General features: G+C 32.8%; 1 protein-coding gene across 4 annotated transcripts in view; it reads right to left on the reverse strand.

Moving 5' to 3' along the window:
• The window catches only part of LOC115881775 (myosin heavy chain, non-muscle), a 141555-nt gene that overhangs the window by 25118 nt on the left and 97958 nt on the right, over nucleotides 1-18479 (reverse strand). For all 4 annotated transcript variants that reach the window (XM_030899418.1, XM_030899417.1, XM_030899416.1 and 1 more), the window contains 4 exons: nucleotides 16559-16715; nucleotides 9547-9671; nucleotides 8757-8771; nucleotides 16-108 (listed from right to left, as the gene is read on the reverse strand). In XM_030899418.1, coding sequence (XP_030755278.1) covers nucleotides 16-108; nucleotides 8757-8771; nucleotides 9547-9671; nucleotides 16559-16715 — 390 coding nt within the window. The remainder of the gene's footprint in view (nucleotides 1-15; nucleotides 109-8756; nucleotides 8772-9546; nucleotides 9672-16558; nucleotides 16716-18479) is intronic.

Genomic DNA, 18479 nt, shown 5'->3' on the forward strand with positions numbered 1-18479 from the left:
ATCCAAAATACTTACGAATCTGGAAGAATTATCATTCTTTATCGTTTTGGCATTTCCGAAGGCTTCCAGGATCGGATTGGCCTGTAACAGTTGCTGTTCCAAACCACCCTATAAAAAATTACACAAAATTTAACAATTTATTTTGTATTTTTTGTTTAAATTAATAGTGTTAATATTCTTTTAGTATATATATATTTTAGTATTATTATGTACAATTATAGGTATAGACCACTGCACTTTGACTGCACTAACATCAAATAAATGTAATCTTATATTTGTAACTGCTGTTATAATCAAATAACAGAGACTTCACAGTAGGAGCAGAAATGCTACTTCAGTATGAGGATATCTATGTAGGTGCGTTCACACTGCTGACGCTTTTGCTTGTGATTGTGCTTACGTTGCCTGCGCTTCCTGTTAGTGTTTCTCAAGATATTTCGGCTCGCAAGCAACGGCGTCCATATTGTAATGTAGTGCTTGCGTTCGTGCTGTTCGGACATGGATGATACCAAAGGATTTTTAATAGCGACCGTTAGTGCGATCATTATTGCAAAACGAAAGAGACAAAGAGAAAAAAGGCGGTGTTGGATGTCTAATAATTTCAAAAGTAGATCCCAGCACAGTGAAAGTAAACATCTACGCGATTTACAAACAGACAGAATGTTTTTTTAATATTTTTTTTCGCATGTCCGCTACTGATTTTGAAAGACTTATTAACTTAGTTGGCCCCCGTATAGAAAGGAAAAATACAACTTTTAGGAAGTGTATTCCGGTTAAAGAAAGAGTTAAATAAAGATTGGCCACAACATTAAGATTCTTTGCAACTAGAGACATACCAGTTTGGGTTATTTATTCAAAGTTTCCAAGCAAAGCATTTCAAAAATAATACCACGCGTATGCCTAAATATAAATAAAGTTCTTAAAGATCATATTAAGATAAGTAGGCAATATAAATATAGAGTTATATTTTATTAAAGGTATATTTAATATTATTAATCCAAGAACAAAACACAAATATTTGTAATTCTGAACAAAATAAAATAAGAAAAATCATGGTAGTATTACAGATTAGGTATCCTATAAGTATACAGATAAAAATCTTGTCCCTAATTCGTGGTACGAAAATTGTTTTTTATGACGATGTGCAAACGAGTAAAATTTCCTGTGCGCAAAAATAAACTCGCGTAAAATAACAATAAACAGCGTAATAGAGAGATATCGCTAAACCGAATAGCGTGCATGGACGTTAATAAGGCCAGGTGTTATTTTTATTCCTTTACGTGAGGTGGTATTAACTCTCTTCATTTATAGTTATCGGGTCGGAAAGAATTCTGTTCGCGTCGCGTCCGCTATTTAAACTTAACCTAACTTTGAAATTGTTTTGTTTACTAGGTATTTTAAAACTAAAGGGCTAAAGTGTTTATTTCCAGTGCTTTATTGTTCAACGTCTGCCAGTGGGTTTAGGGCAACAAGAACAAATTCTCTTACAAGGGCTAAGTCATCATCTGCTGTAAACTTAAGCCTCTTTATAGGTTCTTTAATATTGAAAGAGGTGGAATCCATATTTTAGGCCCATATTTGTTTAATTAAAACTAATCCCAGCTACTTAAATATCAAATTAACTAATAAATTAATTACCTAATAAAACTAAAGTAATAATTCAAAACAATTCAAACACAACCAAAATAACCAAAACCAAAACCAAAAAAAACCAAAAATAAAAAATCTCGCCGGCCGGCCCCGGTTGTCAAATATCTCCACATGCCCATTTAAGCAATTTTTAAACGTTATTTAGAAATAGCGCTTGGTGTAATTGATCCGCAAATTACGTCAGGCCGTAACGTTATTAGCGAGTGTTGCGTTAAAAATTGACTCGCGCATATCGTAACCATGATAAGGTACGCGTAAATACTGCACGACGCAATTCGGTTTTCCGATATCTCTCTAATAACTGTGCCGGTCAGCCGCTGTGCATAATTTTAGAGGCCATAAGTGGGCGTGCTATGTACGCAAACTAGTAACCTAACTAGTGCCCGATTCCGAAAAATGGAACCACGAAAAACAATACAGAAAAAACAAAGTTTATAATCTGTATAATCTGTGGTAGTATCATCATACTGCAGTAAAAACCGAATCCTATGAATGAAGCCAAACTAAAAACTTAACAAACAATGCAAACAGCTCGAGCGCTTCGCACCGCCGTAAAGTATGCTCGCATGGTTTAGAAGCGTCTCTTTGATGTACCGCGACAGAGCCGAATAGTCGAAACAGGCATTTTATGAGATCGCTCAGACTGTTTGCCATGTTTCACGTGTTCGTTCGGCTTGCTCGTGAGCAATGTGGACGCAACTTTAGCTGCTGAAAGTGACAACAATATAAAAAAAATAGTTTCTAACATAATGTTCTGTTGTTTGGAAATTTGGGAACTTTCTTTAATATTTTTTATTTTGTAGTTTTAATTTTAACCCAGAACTTCAAGGTATAATCTGTCCAAGGACAGGATACACGATAGTGACAGTTGTGTCTGTCATTTTAATTCATAGGTAAACTGCATTTTTTGTTATTTCTTGTTATCTTCCCTTATTCGTTAACAGACTTGACTCACTATCCGTTAACAAAAACTTAAGCGTTCAACTAATGAAAATTATAATATCTTTGGTTCGACATAGTCAATCTAGAACTGAAATATTGCAACACCTACTGTGACGTCGTTTTTATTCGATTACACGGTGTAGTTAGTCAGGCCCTTAGATAATGTTCAGTCAGTTTAAATCATTTCGTAGATGATGATATGTTTTAGTAATAATTAATAGATAAAATAAGTAATGAAAAAAGTTTTTGTAAAACGCATGAATGAGTAATATATAATGGAATAACAACGCAAGCACAATTTTACAGTAAACAGATCACGACAAAAAAGCAAAAACACATTTTTAAGTTGGTTTGTGACTTTGAAATTTAATTTCAAATGAATCAAAGAAATATCTACATGATGTTGAATATATACAGGCTGGCCCATTAGTGCGAGGAACTCCAATATCGTCGTTGTTGTCGAAGATTATGAAAAAAAGTTTTATATAAATGTTGCATGGCTTATAAAGGGGTATATATACCGGGGAAAGTATAACTAAGTATTAATAAAGCTATATGCACTCCAGTTTTTAACCACTTATCGGACATAGTGTTTTTAACCAAAGTTTTAATAAATATGAAATAAAATTGCATACAATTGCAACACCGCATTGCTTCAAATAAAAATAGTGTACTATATGCAGAATTTTATGCTGAATCCAATTCTGAAAGAAAAATGCGGGGTGCAATTTAAAAAAACTTAAAACCTTGTCATAATTTTTTTTGCGACACCCTCTATATTGTATATCACAAAATTTTGTTAAGGCGGTGGCGACATCTGTCGGAGAAGTAAATAACTGCAAGTGTATTGCTGGTTGCCTACATTGTCAAGAAACATGGCGAATTGAGTAGCGCGCCATCTCTGAGACTTAGAGGAATCTATCGATGATCTAAAAATAATTTACTTGCAAGTTAAAGAAACATTACAGAATCCTAGAAATAGAAGGCTCCAGAAACAGTTGGTAGAGTATATAAAGCCCGCGCTTAGCAGTTGGGCCAGTTCAAGAACAGTTAACCTAATAGGACTGCTCATTCAGCCAAAAGTGTCCGCCAGGTGCATGGGAAAACTACTCGCTTTGTGACGTCATTGTAGCCCTTGTCATGGTTATTAGTCCTTATCCGGCAACCAATAATACACGCACGTGCATTATTGGTTACCGAATGCAAAACGTTCATTATTTAGTTTATTTATTTAAATACCTTATATGTATGCAGTATAGAAAATTAACTGTATAAATCGTATTAAATACTCGGATAATGCATTTTTAAGAACAGCAGGTCCCAGCATCACCTTTTGCAAGCATTCTTTTTAGAGTACTTCCATATTTTGCTTTAAAATAATTAATAAACAAAATCGTGGGCACTTAGTATGCACTTTGTCACAATCCACAACACAAAATGAACGTATTTATACACTCTATAGCTCTAAAAACTTTAAAGACACCTTTTTCACATTTAAAATTGACAAAATAATTAACTCAAAATTTCTCAGCTGTTATTTTTATAAGTTTACCATAGGCAACTAATAATACACACTATCATGACAAGGCCACGAAGGCTTTGACAAGGGCTACAATGACGTCACAACTGTCAGCTGAAGCGCGGGAAGAGGCGAACGTACGTCTTATGAGGATGAGCAATCCTATTAGTTTACCGTTCTTGGGGCCAGTTGAAGTTGAAGTTTGAAAAGAATCGTGACAATTTGGCGAAGGAATTTTATAAAAAGTTAATTGTGTGTTATAATTAGTATAAATTGTGTGTATATAATGAGAAAAATAAATTTGTTAAGTATTTAATCGTGAGTTTAAATTAGTAAACCAATGGAATCCGTAACAATATTTTTAGGATATACACTATTATAAACGATGCAACATCGGTATAATTTTTTTTTCATATCAAAAAAATGTTTTTTCAATCTTCGCACTAATAGGCCAACCTGTATATCGATAAGTTACAACAAAGATATCGACTTTTTTAAGTATCGATAGCCTCAGATCAAGTTGCCTGTACAGGTTCAAAGTCACGCACCACTTGATTCTGATCTGATCTTTACGTACCGAAAATTCCCTGGTCGGACTCTACCAGTGAGACCGCATGTAAAAATAAGGAAAATTGGCTTAAAATGTGCAGTACAAACAAATAAAAACGTAAAAAATCTACTCTACAGCGCAGCGTTCAAATTAATATTCTATTTAGTGAAACATTGAATTCGAAGTAGCAATAACAAAACTAACTTAATTTTCGATAGCTTAATCATTATTTAATAGCGATTTCAGCATGCCCACACTATATTGATATTTTCCGAGATACAGCCGGGAGCTATTCTTAGTGGGACACCCTGTACATATATTAGATTATAGATATTGGTTTAAATTTTATAAACAGGGTGATTCTTTGACTTGGAATAAATTAAGTATGTAAATCAAAGATATTTGATCTTTTTTTCGGAAATACTTTTAGAATGTGGTATAAAAAATGAAATATTTGCTCACATGTCTAGCATATTTTGTATGATTCCATAGTTAAGGAATTAAGTAAAAAAGCGACTGAAATAAATAATTGTTAAATACTTTCTAAAAATGTGAAAATATCTTGCAATCATTATATAATATAAACATTAAAACAAGTTATAAAAATAATTGGGCTGAAGGGAGGTCCATATTTTTCGGTAAAATTACACTCTTATAAACTGATGCCGCCTGAATAATAAGCAGTGCGCTGTTGAATCTCAAGAGTCGAGAGAGACAGTCGTGATATCATAAATAAAAATAATACCTAGAGGCGTGGTAAACAGTTTTTGCATTACATAAAGTAAACCATATGGTACTTTTGTAAGTTTTTTACTGAGCAAATAGACTCTAAAACTGGTAATATACAGGGTGGTCCGAACTGTATTCCGGAAACTTCGGCAGCAAATTCTGCAGATAAAAACAAGTAAAAAAGTTCGTATAAATATATGTCCTAAAATGGTTAGTTTCGGAGATACAAGGTGTAGAAGTTATTATATATTATTTCGATTTTTTCCAAATAAAAGTAATGTCGATATTTGGATGAAAATTGGTGTCTGGGAGTTTTTTGACATGAGAAATTTGATTTTGATGTCAACATGACTCCTACTAGTAGAGGGCGCCACCTACACATTTTTTAACTGGTTTGAAGAGTAATAACTTTTTGTCCGTATATGTATAAAACTACCGAGTAAAAATACATACATTTACAACGTTTTTTACGTAAAAAAGGTCTCTTGGTAAAATTGCTACGAGTAATGGTTCTCCAGATATTTTGAATCGAAATTATCAATACCTGTTATCATTGACATAAATTAAACATGTTGACTAAATAGTTATTAGACTGAAATCATAAATTTGATACGTGTTGTGCCAAAAGTTCAACAGAAACTGTTTTATCATCATTTTTTCGAAGAAAAATTTATGATGAACTTAAAAGAATAAAAACTTCCCAAATTAATCATTTCTGTCAAATACCTATCTACTCAACATGTTTATTTTTTGTAATAATGACACGTATCGACTATTTCTATTCTAAATATCTTGACAACGGTTGCTCGTAGTTTTATTCAGGTACGGACGAAAAGTTATTACTCTTCAAAACAGTTAAAATACATGTAGGTGGCGCCCTCTACCAGTCATATTGTCATATTGACATCAAAATCAAATTTCTCATGTTAAAAAACTCCTAGACACCAATTTTCATCCAAATATTGACGTTCCTTCAGAAATTATTTGGAAAAAATCGAAATAAAAATGAAACTTCTACACCCTGTATCTCCGAAACTAAGCATATTAGGACATACATTTATAAGAACTTTTTTACTTATTTTTATCTGCAGAATATGCTGCCGAAGTTTCCGGAATACAGTTCGGACCACCCTGTATATACAATGGTAATATGTGACTGAATCTAATAAAAACAAATCAACATACTGTTCACCTTGTTATCTTTTCATGTATAGTTCATTAAGTAAGTATCGAAAAAATAGTTATTGCTACATCCTTATATTCTAAATCTACGATTTAAAAAGTGCAACAATTCATGTGAACGTTAAAACCTTAAAATGTATCGAATCGTTGATTGTCGAGAGACATATTTTGAAAATAGTTCCAAGATCACATGTTAAGGTGCGTCCACATTGCTCGTGATCCTCCTCCGCTCTTGCTTCTGATTGTGCTTGCAATGCTTGCGCTTCCTGTTTGTCGTGTTTCTCAAGATCTTTCAGCTCGCAAGCAACGGCGTCCACATTGTAATGTAGTGCTTGCGTTCGTGCTGTTCGGACATTGATGATACCGAAGTATTTTTAATAGCGGCTGCTAGTGCGATCATTATTGCAAAACGAAGGAGACAAAGAGAAAAAAAGGCGGTGTTGGATGTCTAATAATTTCAAAAGTAGATCCTAGCACAGTGAAACTAAACATCTACGCGATTTACAAACAGAGAGACTTTGAAAGACTTATTAATTTAGTTGGCCCCCGTCTAGAAAGGAAAAATACAACTTTAAGGAAGTGTATTCCGGTTAAAGAAGTGTATTCCGGTTAAATAAAGATTGGCCATAACATTAAGATTCTTTGCAACTAGAGACTCACATACCAGTTTGGGTTATTTATTCAAAGTTTCCAAGCAAAGCATTTCAAAAATAATACCAAGTGTATGCCAAAATATAAATAAAGTTCTCAAAGATCAGATTAAGATAAGTAAGCAATATATAGAGTTATGTTTTATTAAAGGTATATTTAATAAAATTAATTCAAGAACAAAACACAAATATTTGTAATTCTGAACAAAACAAAATAAGAAAAATCATGGTAGTATCATCATACTGCAGTAAATACCGAATCCTATAAATGAAACCAAACTAAAAATTTAACAAACAACGCAAACAGCTCGAGCACTTCGAACTGCCGCGCCGTAAAGTATGCTCGCATGGCTCCGAAGCGTCTCTTTAATATACCGCGACAGAGCCGAATAGTCGAAACAGGCCTTTTATGAGACCGCAACAGTGTTGCCAGAACTACGGATTAATCCGTAGATTGACGGATTTCGGATATATTCTACGGACGTACGGATTTTTTTCCAATAAATTTTCAGTTATTGAACAATTTAACATATTATATGTTTAAAAAAGAACAGCGTCACAGTTGCCTTGGAAATGAAGATCACTGTTATTTCATGTGTAAAATGATATGGTAAATGTTCATTTCCAAGCCTACTAAACGACTTTTATCATACGAAATATGTAGTACCTATACCCATAAAAGAATATTTGCAAATTAAAAATTTTATCTATTACCATCGATTAATTGACAATACTAATCATACAAAGAATTAATAACTGATATTATTTGCCAGTCGGATCATATTTTTGTAATAATAAAAAATTGTATTGGTTTGCAATACTTGTTTGTCTCATCTATTCTTGTCCATGTAATACTACGTAGTTAGTACGTAGATATTGAGAAGTAGTAATGTTTTATAATTTTTAAGATGTTTATTTTTGATATTTATTTTATGTTTAACATGAATTAATTGATCAATAAAATACAGGGTGTGTCTTATATAAGTACAAATATTTTCAGGGGTGGTAGATCTCGATAACATATGTTCTCTTACCGTTTTTTTTCTGGATTTGCACTCCTATGTATCGTGACCATGTAAGCGTAACCATATCAGATATTATAAAATTTTTAAAAAATGTACGATTTTTATCACATTTTTATGCGAAAAAACCTCATAGACGTGTTCCTGGGGTCGAAATATACCATCCCTGAAAATATTTGCACTTATTCAAGACTCACCCTGTATAAATAAGGATTTTTTTATTCAACTACGGATATTTCGACCAACGAAATACGGATATTACATATTTTCATCTGGCAACACTGGATCGCAAGCACGTGGAGCACCGCGAGCGTCGCGAACATCTCGCTCCGACTGTTTGCCATGTTTTTCCTGTTTCACGTGTTCGTTCGGCCTGCTCGCGAGCAATGGGGACGCAGCTTTAGTACTTGGATTTAAATAAAACTGTGAACAAGAAATAGCGTGCAATTCACTATAAACATTTTTAACTAAATGTAAACTTATATCTAGCTAATAACCAAAAAATTACTTACGATAAGATCTTTTTGCTGTACATCCCCAAAGGTAAACATGCAAATAAAACACAGATTAATTATTTGGATAAGAATGAATACAGGGTATCTCAAAACCAATGAAAAAAAATATGCACATAATGTGTTCATTGTAGGAATACTCTCACAACACTTCAGTTTTTGAAATAAAAGTTATTTTTCCAAATCATAAAGTATTTTGCATTTGTTTTGAAATACCTGAATGAAAAATAAAACAAGCTATTTTTTTAAAATTAAGTAATTTCAGAACGTTGTCATTCGGTTGGATTTGAAGAAAATCTATTTAATATCTTAATTTATCTTAAAGATTTAAAAATATAAGAAATTTTTCTCAAAATGATGTTTAAAAACTACTGGGAGCTTGGCAGTTGATACTAGAAAGTTCACTTCAAGCTGAAAATTAATTGGTAAATCCGACATAGACTGCTAAAGATTTAATTTTTTATAATGAAAGATATGTACACTACAATATACAGTGTGTTACCTAAGTAAGAAAACACTTCAGATAGTAATTCTTCAGATTATTTTATGAAATAAAACTTTATATGAACATATGTCGGAAAAGGAGTACAAAATAAGTAAGTAGTTCAAATTTAGTACAAGATAACAAATAATATTTATATATAGTCACTTTTTCTTGAAATATTAATTTTAAACTAGGTGCTTAATCATCGAAAAAGTTGCCCTAGAAAACTTAAAAGGCTGTATACAAATGTGTATGTATATTATGTATGTACATATTGCATTTAAGACAATTATTTCTTTTGCTTACCGCTCCAGATCCTTTAGGAGATTTTGAAGCTGCCACATACGCCAAATACTGAATAACTTTTTTGGTGTTCTCTGTTTTTCCTGCACCCGATTCGCCGGTACAAAGGATCGATTGGTCTTCTCTTTCTGAAACATAAAAATAAGATAAAAATCCATCTTGATAAAATACTCTAATACAGGGTGAGTTTTTTACGATGTTCTCTACCGACGTTTGAATAGTTCCCGAGATACCCATAATCTGGAAAACTACTGGAGATAGAGAGTCGGTAAAATGGGGAAAGAACTGCAGTTTTGTGATGCGTCTTTCAGATTTTTGAAAAAGTTCATGGCTTATATTTCGAAAAAAAACAAATTTTGGCTCTTTTAAAAATTGTCTCTAATTCCATTATTATCTATTTCAGACCAAAAAAAAAAGTCAGATAAAAGTTGTAGGTAATCACATCCTTAATGAGATTGTGTTCTCCGCTTTTTTCTAAAGACTGTAATTTTTGATATGACACAAACTTATGTTTTTTTAAAAGGAAACGATAGTTGGCCACGACTTCATAAAAAAACGCCATTTTTTAAGCTTTTCAGGGATATAAGCTTTTTAAGTTTTTTCCAAAAAATTTTAAAGTTACAGCGAATTCCTATCATTTTTAAACAATTTCACTTAGTTACCCATGGAAACAAGTTCAATCGTCTTTGCTCTCAGAAATGTCAAACTGTCACATCCAAACTTTGTAGAAGAAGTATTATATATTATATTGTACGAAGAAAAGCGTGTAGGATTGTTGGTTCAACATTTCTTGGCCATACATTTTCGAGGATACGTAAATACGCTTTTTAGAGAACCGTTTTCAAGACATGTTAGAAATGTTAAATTTAGAGACTCGCGCATCAATAGAGTGGTTGATTATGACACTCCCCCCATAATGAAAGAAATGTAAAAAATTATTTATATCATAATTATTCAAACTCAGGGATAGGAAGAGGTGGACTAATTGCATGGGCCTCCTCGATCACCTGACCTATTCATTTTAGATTCTATGCGGTATATTTTTTAACATTTTCTAAAGTAACTTAAAGTGTATTTATGAAATAATAATAATATTCGTTATTCACTAGTGAATAATGGTATCATTATTCACCTCTTCCACGGATATCTCGATCGAAACTCCAAAGAAGAGCTGTGCTCGATCCAAACCGGCTTGGAATACGATTGTACGTACAAAATAAAGAAAATTTCAATGTTTTGTTTCCATGTTACTATCACTCGTTCAATATTTTTTTGACATTAAAAATAAAAACTTATATTAACATTATCTAAATTTTTTTGATAGTCCTGGATAAAGTATAGTATTCTACTCGCATATAATGGCTGTTAGTCACGCGGATGAAGTTTGGTTTGGTTTAAAATCATCCAATCCATAAATCATCCAAGCCTAGCCACCATTACATTTATGCTCGTTGAATAGTATACTATTTTTTAAGTTTTAATTTGTGTAATGTAAATTGTAAAGAACCGTTTAATAAAATATTCTGTCTTTTTATAAGATTAAATTATAATAATTAAATAAATAACAGAATAAGAATACCATACCAACTAAGTGAAATTAGTGTAGAAAGATAAGAATTGGCTATAACTCAGTAATTTTTCGAAAAAACATATTATAGCTTATATCATGGCCAACTATGGTTTCCATTTAAAAAACATAAGTTGGTTTCATACGAGGTGTCATATGTCAAAAATGACAGGCTTTAGAAAAAAAAGGAAAACACAGTCTCATTAAGGATGTGATTATCTACAACTTTTATCTGAAAAGTTTTTGTCTAAAATAGATTATAATGGAATTAGGGACCATTTTTGAAATAGCCGAAATTTGTTTTTTTTTCGAAATATCTAGTAAGCTATGAACTTTCTCAAAAATCTGAAAGGCGCATATTTATGACCCCACAAAACTGCAATTCTTTCCCCATTTAATAGACTCTCTATCTCCAGTAGTTTCCGAGATACCCATATCGTTGGCTTAGAATTACCTGTGTCGTTGTATATTATGTGTATATTGTATGTTTAACTATATAATTCCAAACCAACAATATGTATAATACATCAATAACAATCGTTTTGATTTTTCAGATGTTTCTGACGGCCAGAGGAGAATACCTACCCACTGAAACATTAAGAATTTTTTAGCCGTTAGGCAAATTTTTTTTTTCAAATGTCACAAAAGTATTAATTTTTGCGACGTGAGGCATAAAAATATCGCCTAGGCATAAAAATAAAACAATTTTACGACTAAGCATAAAAGTACGAAAATCAAACGAATAGTATAATGTTTTGATAGGAGTAAAAATGACACTTTTTGATTGAGGCTGTACTTACTAAACCCATCCTAAACCTCCCGACTGATCACTGTGCGTTAGCCCGTTTAATTTACATTGATGCATCACATGAAATCAGTTTTGGTTTGTTTTAATAGTGGCAAAAATTCGTAAAATCTCAACAGATAATATTCCAGAAAATCAATTTTACGAGTTATATTGAAATATTACAGCTACTTAGAAGGTTATTGGAATCAATCATTCTCAATATTCAATATTTCGATATCAAGTATGAATAAAAAAAAATAGTTAGTCATGTTATAAGTAATCTGATTTAGCAGATTGAAAAATTCCTCTTATCATGACAACATCATTAGATATAATAAATAGTAGCAGATTTCTAATGAATTTTTAAGTAAAAGATAAATTAAGTTTTTTTTATAACAAATGCATGTGTATTTAGTTATAAAATAGTAGCCATGCTCTTAAATCGTTAAAAATACTGTTACGAGAATTCAGTATCATAAAATAATAAAATTAAAAATGTAAAGGTGCGCCCACGCTCGTGATCCTGCGCGCGCTCTAGCTTCTAATTGCGCTTGCATTGCTTGGGCTTCCTGTTTGTCGTGTTTCTCAAGATCTTTCGGCTCGCAAGCAACGGCGTCTAGATTGTAGTGTAGTGCTTGCATTCGTGCTGTTCGGACATGGATGATACCGAGGTATTTTTAATAGCGGCTGCTAGTGCGATCACTATTGCAAAACGAAGGAGACAAAGAGAAAAAAGGCGGTGTTGGATGTTTAATAATTTCAAAAGTAGATCCCAGCAGTGAAAATAAACATCTACGCGATTTACAAACAGACAGAACGTGTTTTAATATTTTTTTATATCGCATGTCCGCTACTGATTTTGAAAGACTTATTGATTAGTTGGTCCCCGTATAGAAAGAAAAAATACAAATTTTAAGTGTATTCCGGTTAAAGAAAAAGTTAAAAAAAGATTGGCCAAACATTAAGATTCCTTGCAACTAGAGATTCACATACCAGTTTGGGTTATTTATGCAAAGTTTCCTAAGCAAAGTATTTCAAAAATAATACCAGGCGTATGCCAAAATATAAATAAAGTTCTCAAAGATCGGATTAAGATATTGTTACGTTTTTCGTCGGTTCCGTGTGGATAGAAAGTCACAATTTATTTAAACACTATTTATTTAACACTAATTAACAAAAACAATAACGATAAAATACTTATAGAACTATTTACAAACGATTTATAACTAAGAATTTATTTTGAATTTTAGCGCGTCAACTGCACTGTTATATTTATAACTGCCCCCTCTAGGCCACTGCCGCCGGCTTTTATACCGACAGGTAAAAGAAATCTAGAATAGTCCAAAGATCGTTAGGCGCATAGAGAAGGTTTTCGAATGTTCTCGTATGTACTAGTCCATTCTAGTGGGTCTCGATTCTTCTCGAACGAATGAATCATTGCGGTGTCTATGCGATGTTAAGGTCATCCGAGGGCGGGCCATATTGTGAGGTTAGGTCGAGTCCACACCGGCTCGCAACAATATGTAAGTAGGCAATATAAATATAGAAGAATATACAACTATACCGCAAGAAATTTGTTTTCCATTTTATAAATATAGAGTTATATTTTATTAAAGGTTTATTTAATATTATTAATCCAAGAACAACACATAAATATTTGTAATTCTGAACAAAATAAAATAAGAAAAATCATGGTAGTATCATCATACTGCAATAAATACCGAATCCAATGAATGAAACCTTAAAAAACAACGCAAACAGCTCGAGCGCCTCGAACCGCCGCGCCGTAAAGTATGCTCGCATGGCTCCGAAGCTTTGATGTACCGCGATAGAGCCGAACAGTAGAGATGGGCGGTTATTGGTAAAAAAACCGGTTATAGGTTAACCGGAATTATCTTTAAAAAATAATAACTTGACAAAATTAACCGACACAAAATAACCGGTTATTCAAATAACCTAACCTAGCAAAACTAAATATTTAGTAATAAAATCTAATTGTGTCCTCTACACTCCATACGTCTACTTCAAATTTAGATAATAAACTTAGTTAAATCGCATGATTAAATAGAGATTGTAGCAATGTAAGTATGTATATGTACAAAATGAATTTAAATAAAAATGCTAACCTCACTTTTTTGAGTAGACATGGATATGATATTAAAACTAGTAATTACTTAACGTTCAAATAAACCACACAACTCACAAGTTCTACAATCTACAACCAAGTTATTTTAATCAAATACGGAGAAAAATAAGGAGACTGAATGAATAAATAATGAGAGATTATCTTCATTCATTACTTGAACTTCTATGTTGAACTTCAATTTTGTATTCTTAATCTAAGCTTCAAGAGAGACTTCAAACTACAAATGAAATATATTTACGGTGAAACGTGGGTGAAACTGGGCGAAACCATGGAAAACTTTTGAAGAACCGTTGAAAATCCGTTAAAGTCGGTTAAAATTTAAATATAGAATTTAGAGAATCTATTTGAAGTTAGGTTTGTATTACTTGGCTAGCTGGTGGCTAGTAGTAGTCTATGGCATTAGTACTTTGCTTTATACGGCCGAATGGCCCTGACAGATCAGGGCCATTCGGCCGTTGTTTTGATTATTATCATCAGGGTTCGCCTGATGCCTGATTTAATTTTGACATTTGATGTCATATATTTTCGTTTTGGGAGCGGGAGCGGGATCTCCCGTTATGGTCGTAATATCGGGAAGATCCGTGCCGTTCGCTTCTTCGAAATTTACGATTCAAACAGCTAATATTTAATTGTTAGTTGTTTTAAACAAGTACGATTTTTTAAAAAATAACCGGCTATAGGTTATTGAACGTAATGCAAGGTTATTAGGTTAATTGGTGAAAAAAAACTACCTTTAAATAACCGGTTATTTTAGAGGAAAATACCGGTTATTCAAAAAACCGGTTACTTTTGCCCATCTCTACCGAACAGTCGAATCAAGCATCTTATGAGGTCGCAATCACGTGGAGCACCACGAGCGTCGCGAGCATCTCGCTCCGACTGTTTGCCATGTTTCTCGTGTTCGTTCGGCCTGCTCGCGAGCTATGTGGACGGAGTTTACGAACACTACCAAGAGCAGGCACTCATTAAATAAATAATCAACAAAAAATGCTAAAAGCATTATTATTCTGGCCAGTGCAACAGGAAAATATGTGCAAATTTAAATTCCTACATTTACGGGTTCTTGCGTATGGAATTTCCATATACAGTCTGAGTATCTACATTCTGTTTAGTGATTTGCTAAATATAGTAATAATTGTTAGAGAGCGTGTACTAATTATAAAATGCATAAATCAAATTAAAGATATAAAATACAATACAATAACAGCACCAGTGGATATTTCAATTTTCAATTCTAGACAATATTTCCACTATTTCGAGGGGTATAAATTGGGGTAGCACTGGCCAATAGGAAAACGTTATGCGCATGGCTGATGTGCGCCTGGCTAATCACCTGATAATGAAACGTGCGACAATCTCCACCTATCAGTTTGGTTGATTCCCGGACGCTATGATAAATTTTCTCGACGTTGCCGGCTTGCCTGATGATATCTTTAGGAAATATTTACCTTTTATAATAAGTAGAATGAAGAAACAAAATATACATAATTAAGTATGCTGGAGTTAACTAAACATATATTAAATTTATAAGAAACATTAGCAATTCTGCTTCTGTATTGTCCTTGCGGCTCTGGTGCACAATAGGACCCCAAGCATTTCACACTTTTTTGGGACTTTTTTGCAAGATTATCTTAATTGAACATTTTTAAGCAAAAAAAATTGTTGGATGAATGTGTTTTATCTTTAAAAGGCGACAAAAAAAACGTATTTTAGGTACAGGCGACGGACAGTAAATATGTAAATATTTCTACACGGATTCAGTAAAAACATCACATATTAGCACTTTATTACCTTATACATATAGACGTGGAATGACCTAATTTAAGCACAAAAATGTAACGAATCTTCTTTGTAAGCATAAAAATTAAGAAAATATTTTTATTTACAACATCCCAAGCCAGCAATTTTATGACTTTTTCGATTGACAGTTAATCGATCATCGGTATGTCATCTATGGCCTTCGCATAGAATTTGCGACGTTGTCAATAAAATTATTTTATATGATTTTCTTCTGAAATAAAGTTAACATTGTGGACGGAGAACAAAAAGAATAAAGTTAACATTGTGAAGAGGAATTCAAAACAGTAGTGATTTGGTTGTCCGTAGACGTTAACGTAGCCTCGTTAATGTCTCGATAAGCGGGTTTTGATCGCATTGGTTTTGGCTTGGTCTAGTCGCACATTAAAGTCGCCATAACATAGCTTGGGCAATCAATGTTTGATTGCTTTTAACGCACAAACAAAGTGAAACAAGAGCAATCAAAACACGCGTTACCTGCTTACGCCTAACCAAACCAAACCAAGCAGGTATTACTACAAGAATTTCCAAGTCCAAAAATTGACTAGCATACAGAGTGTTGTATTTAAATAAAAAAGTTGGTATTAGTCACTGTACTCTGTACTGTTATATGATATATCTTGTATCTTGTATAAAGAGTTTTGACTGAAAAGACGCGCAACTGTGTCGGACGCACTGTTCAATGTTGTTTGAAAATGTATACTGTCTGTGTACTCACCTTGTAACATAGATCTGTATGCTGTATCTGTAATGGCAAAAACGTGTGGCGGAACCTCATGTCGCTTGATACCTTTGTACCTTTCCATGATTTTTTCTGTGTAGATAGGCAGTTTCTTGTAGGGGTTGACCACGACGCAGAAGAGGCCGGAGTATGTCTGTAATAATGAAAAATACACATTAATATACCTAGCGGTCAAAAGAATTTACTTCAAGTTTATTCATAACTGGCGTGTACCCGCGACTTCGTTAGCGTCGAATTAATCATTTGTAATGGTGATGATAAGCAAGAATTTCCATTAACATACAAACTGGATAAAATTTTGTCACATTTATGTCAGCATGAGAAAAAACAATATGGCGATATTATTAAATAACTTGGTAATATTTGAGGGGTAGTTTCATCTCGTTGGAATTTGACTTTCGAAAAATCCGTTTGCCAAAAATAAACTTTCTACGTCAAGCAGTTTAAGCAGAATCGTGGTTAATCAATTACCCAACTTTTTGGAACACCCTGTATGATTTTTTAAAAAAATTCAAAATATGTAAAAAACAAAATAAATTATGCGTGTCAAAGCGTTTTCCCGAAAGACAAGTAACCGTTTTTTAAATAACAAATGTTGTAATATTTGAGGGGCGTTTTCACCCTCTTGGAATTTGAGATACAAGAAGTCCCTCATCCAACCTCTACACCCCACAGTCAATCCGTTTGTCAAAAATCAGCTTGAAACGTCAAGCAGTTTAAGCAGAATCGTTTAGGTTAATCGAGCCAATTAGCTATCTTTTAGTAAAAAAAGCAACTTTCTAGAGCAAGTCGTTACTTCGGTAGAGACTACACAGATAAGCATTAGCATTTTATATATGTAGATATTTCTCGCATATTAAAAATTAAAAATCCCAAAAAAACATTTAATTTGGTCTTATCCATAATCTAAGTAAACTTTTATTTTAACAAAGTTTAACTTGCAAATTTATAAATAAATAATGCAACTACGTTGCAAGTGAAAATGAGAATATCAACACGAAACAAAAAGAATGCAATTAATTAGAATATTATGGTAATTATGTATTCCACCAAAGCAACAGCTTTTTTCTTCAATTCTCACATTAATTACGTATATCAAAGGTTCAACAAATTTTAGTTATGACATGTATTTATAAATATTTACAATCCACTTGGCAGCTGATTGAAATATCTTAAAGTATTAAACTCTCTTATCGTATTCTGTTATTCAATATTAAATTTACAGTACATTTGGTACACCAAAAATAAGCAACAGAAAAAAATATATTTTTAAAAAACATTATATCAAATTAATAATACCGTATACCGAAAATAAATGCTTCAGCTTGGCTGGGAAATTACGATCGATGACATTTTCGTATAGTCCATTTCACTAGTACGAAAAAGTAGCAAAATAAGCGTTCGGCATTTAACGTTTTATGTAAAACTGGCTAGGTATTTTTACATAAATAAAGAAAGAAATTAAAGATAAAGGATTATACTACATCCGTATTGTAGCACATTTTTAGACAACTTCTTTATTTTTAAGATTCTGGTGGTCAAACATCAACAAAATATTCCTTATGTTTGGACTAAATTTTCTCGAAAATAAAGACATAATTTAAAATTCCGTTACAATACGGAAATAGATTGAGTTTTTCTGATTACAGTGATATATAATTTATATGGTTTTGTAACAAATTGCTCGCTATTTTATGGCAAATGCTGAAACTCTGCAAAATTTATTCAAGTCTTAATCAAAGCATGTGTGTTTGGAATTTTGGGTGTGACTGAACACGACAGGATCAGGCTAAAGGTACATTCAGGCTGAGAGCGTCGAGCGTCGCGTCGCGTCCGCCCCATTGAACTCGAACCTGAACGGTCTAATTTAAATTAAGTGAATTGATTCCATTTCGAC

The sequence above is a fragment of the Sitophilus oryzae genome, unplaced genomic scaffold (assembly GCF_002938485.1).
Source record: "Sitophilus oryzae breed Bouriz unplaced genomic scaffold, Soryzae_2.0 scaffold_173_pilon_pilon, whole genome shotgun sequence".
Lineage (NCBI taxonomy): Eukaryota > Metazoa > Arthropoda > Insecta > Coleoptera > Curculionidae > Sitophilus > Sitophilus oryzae.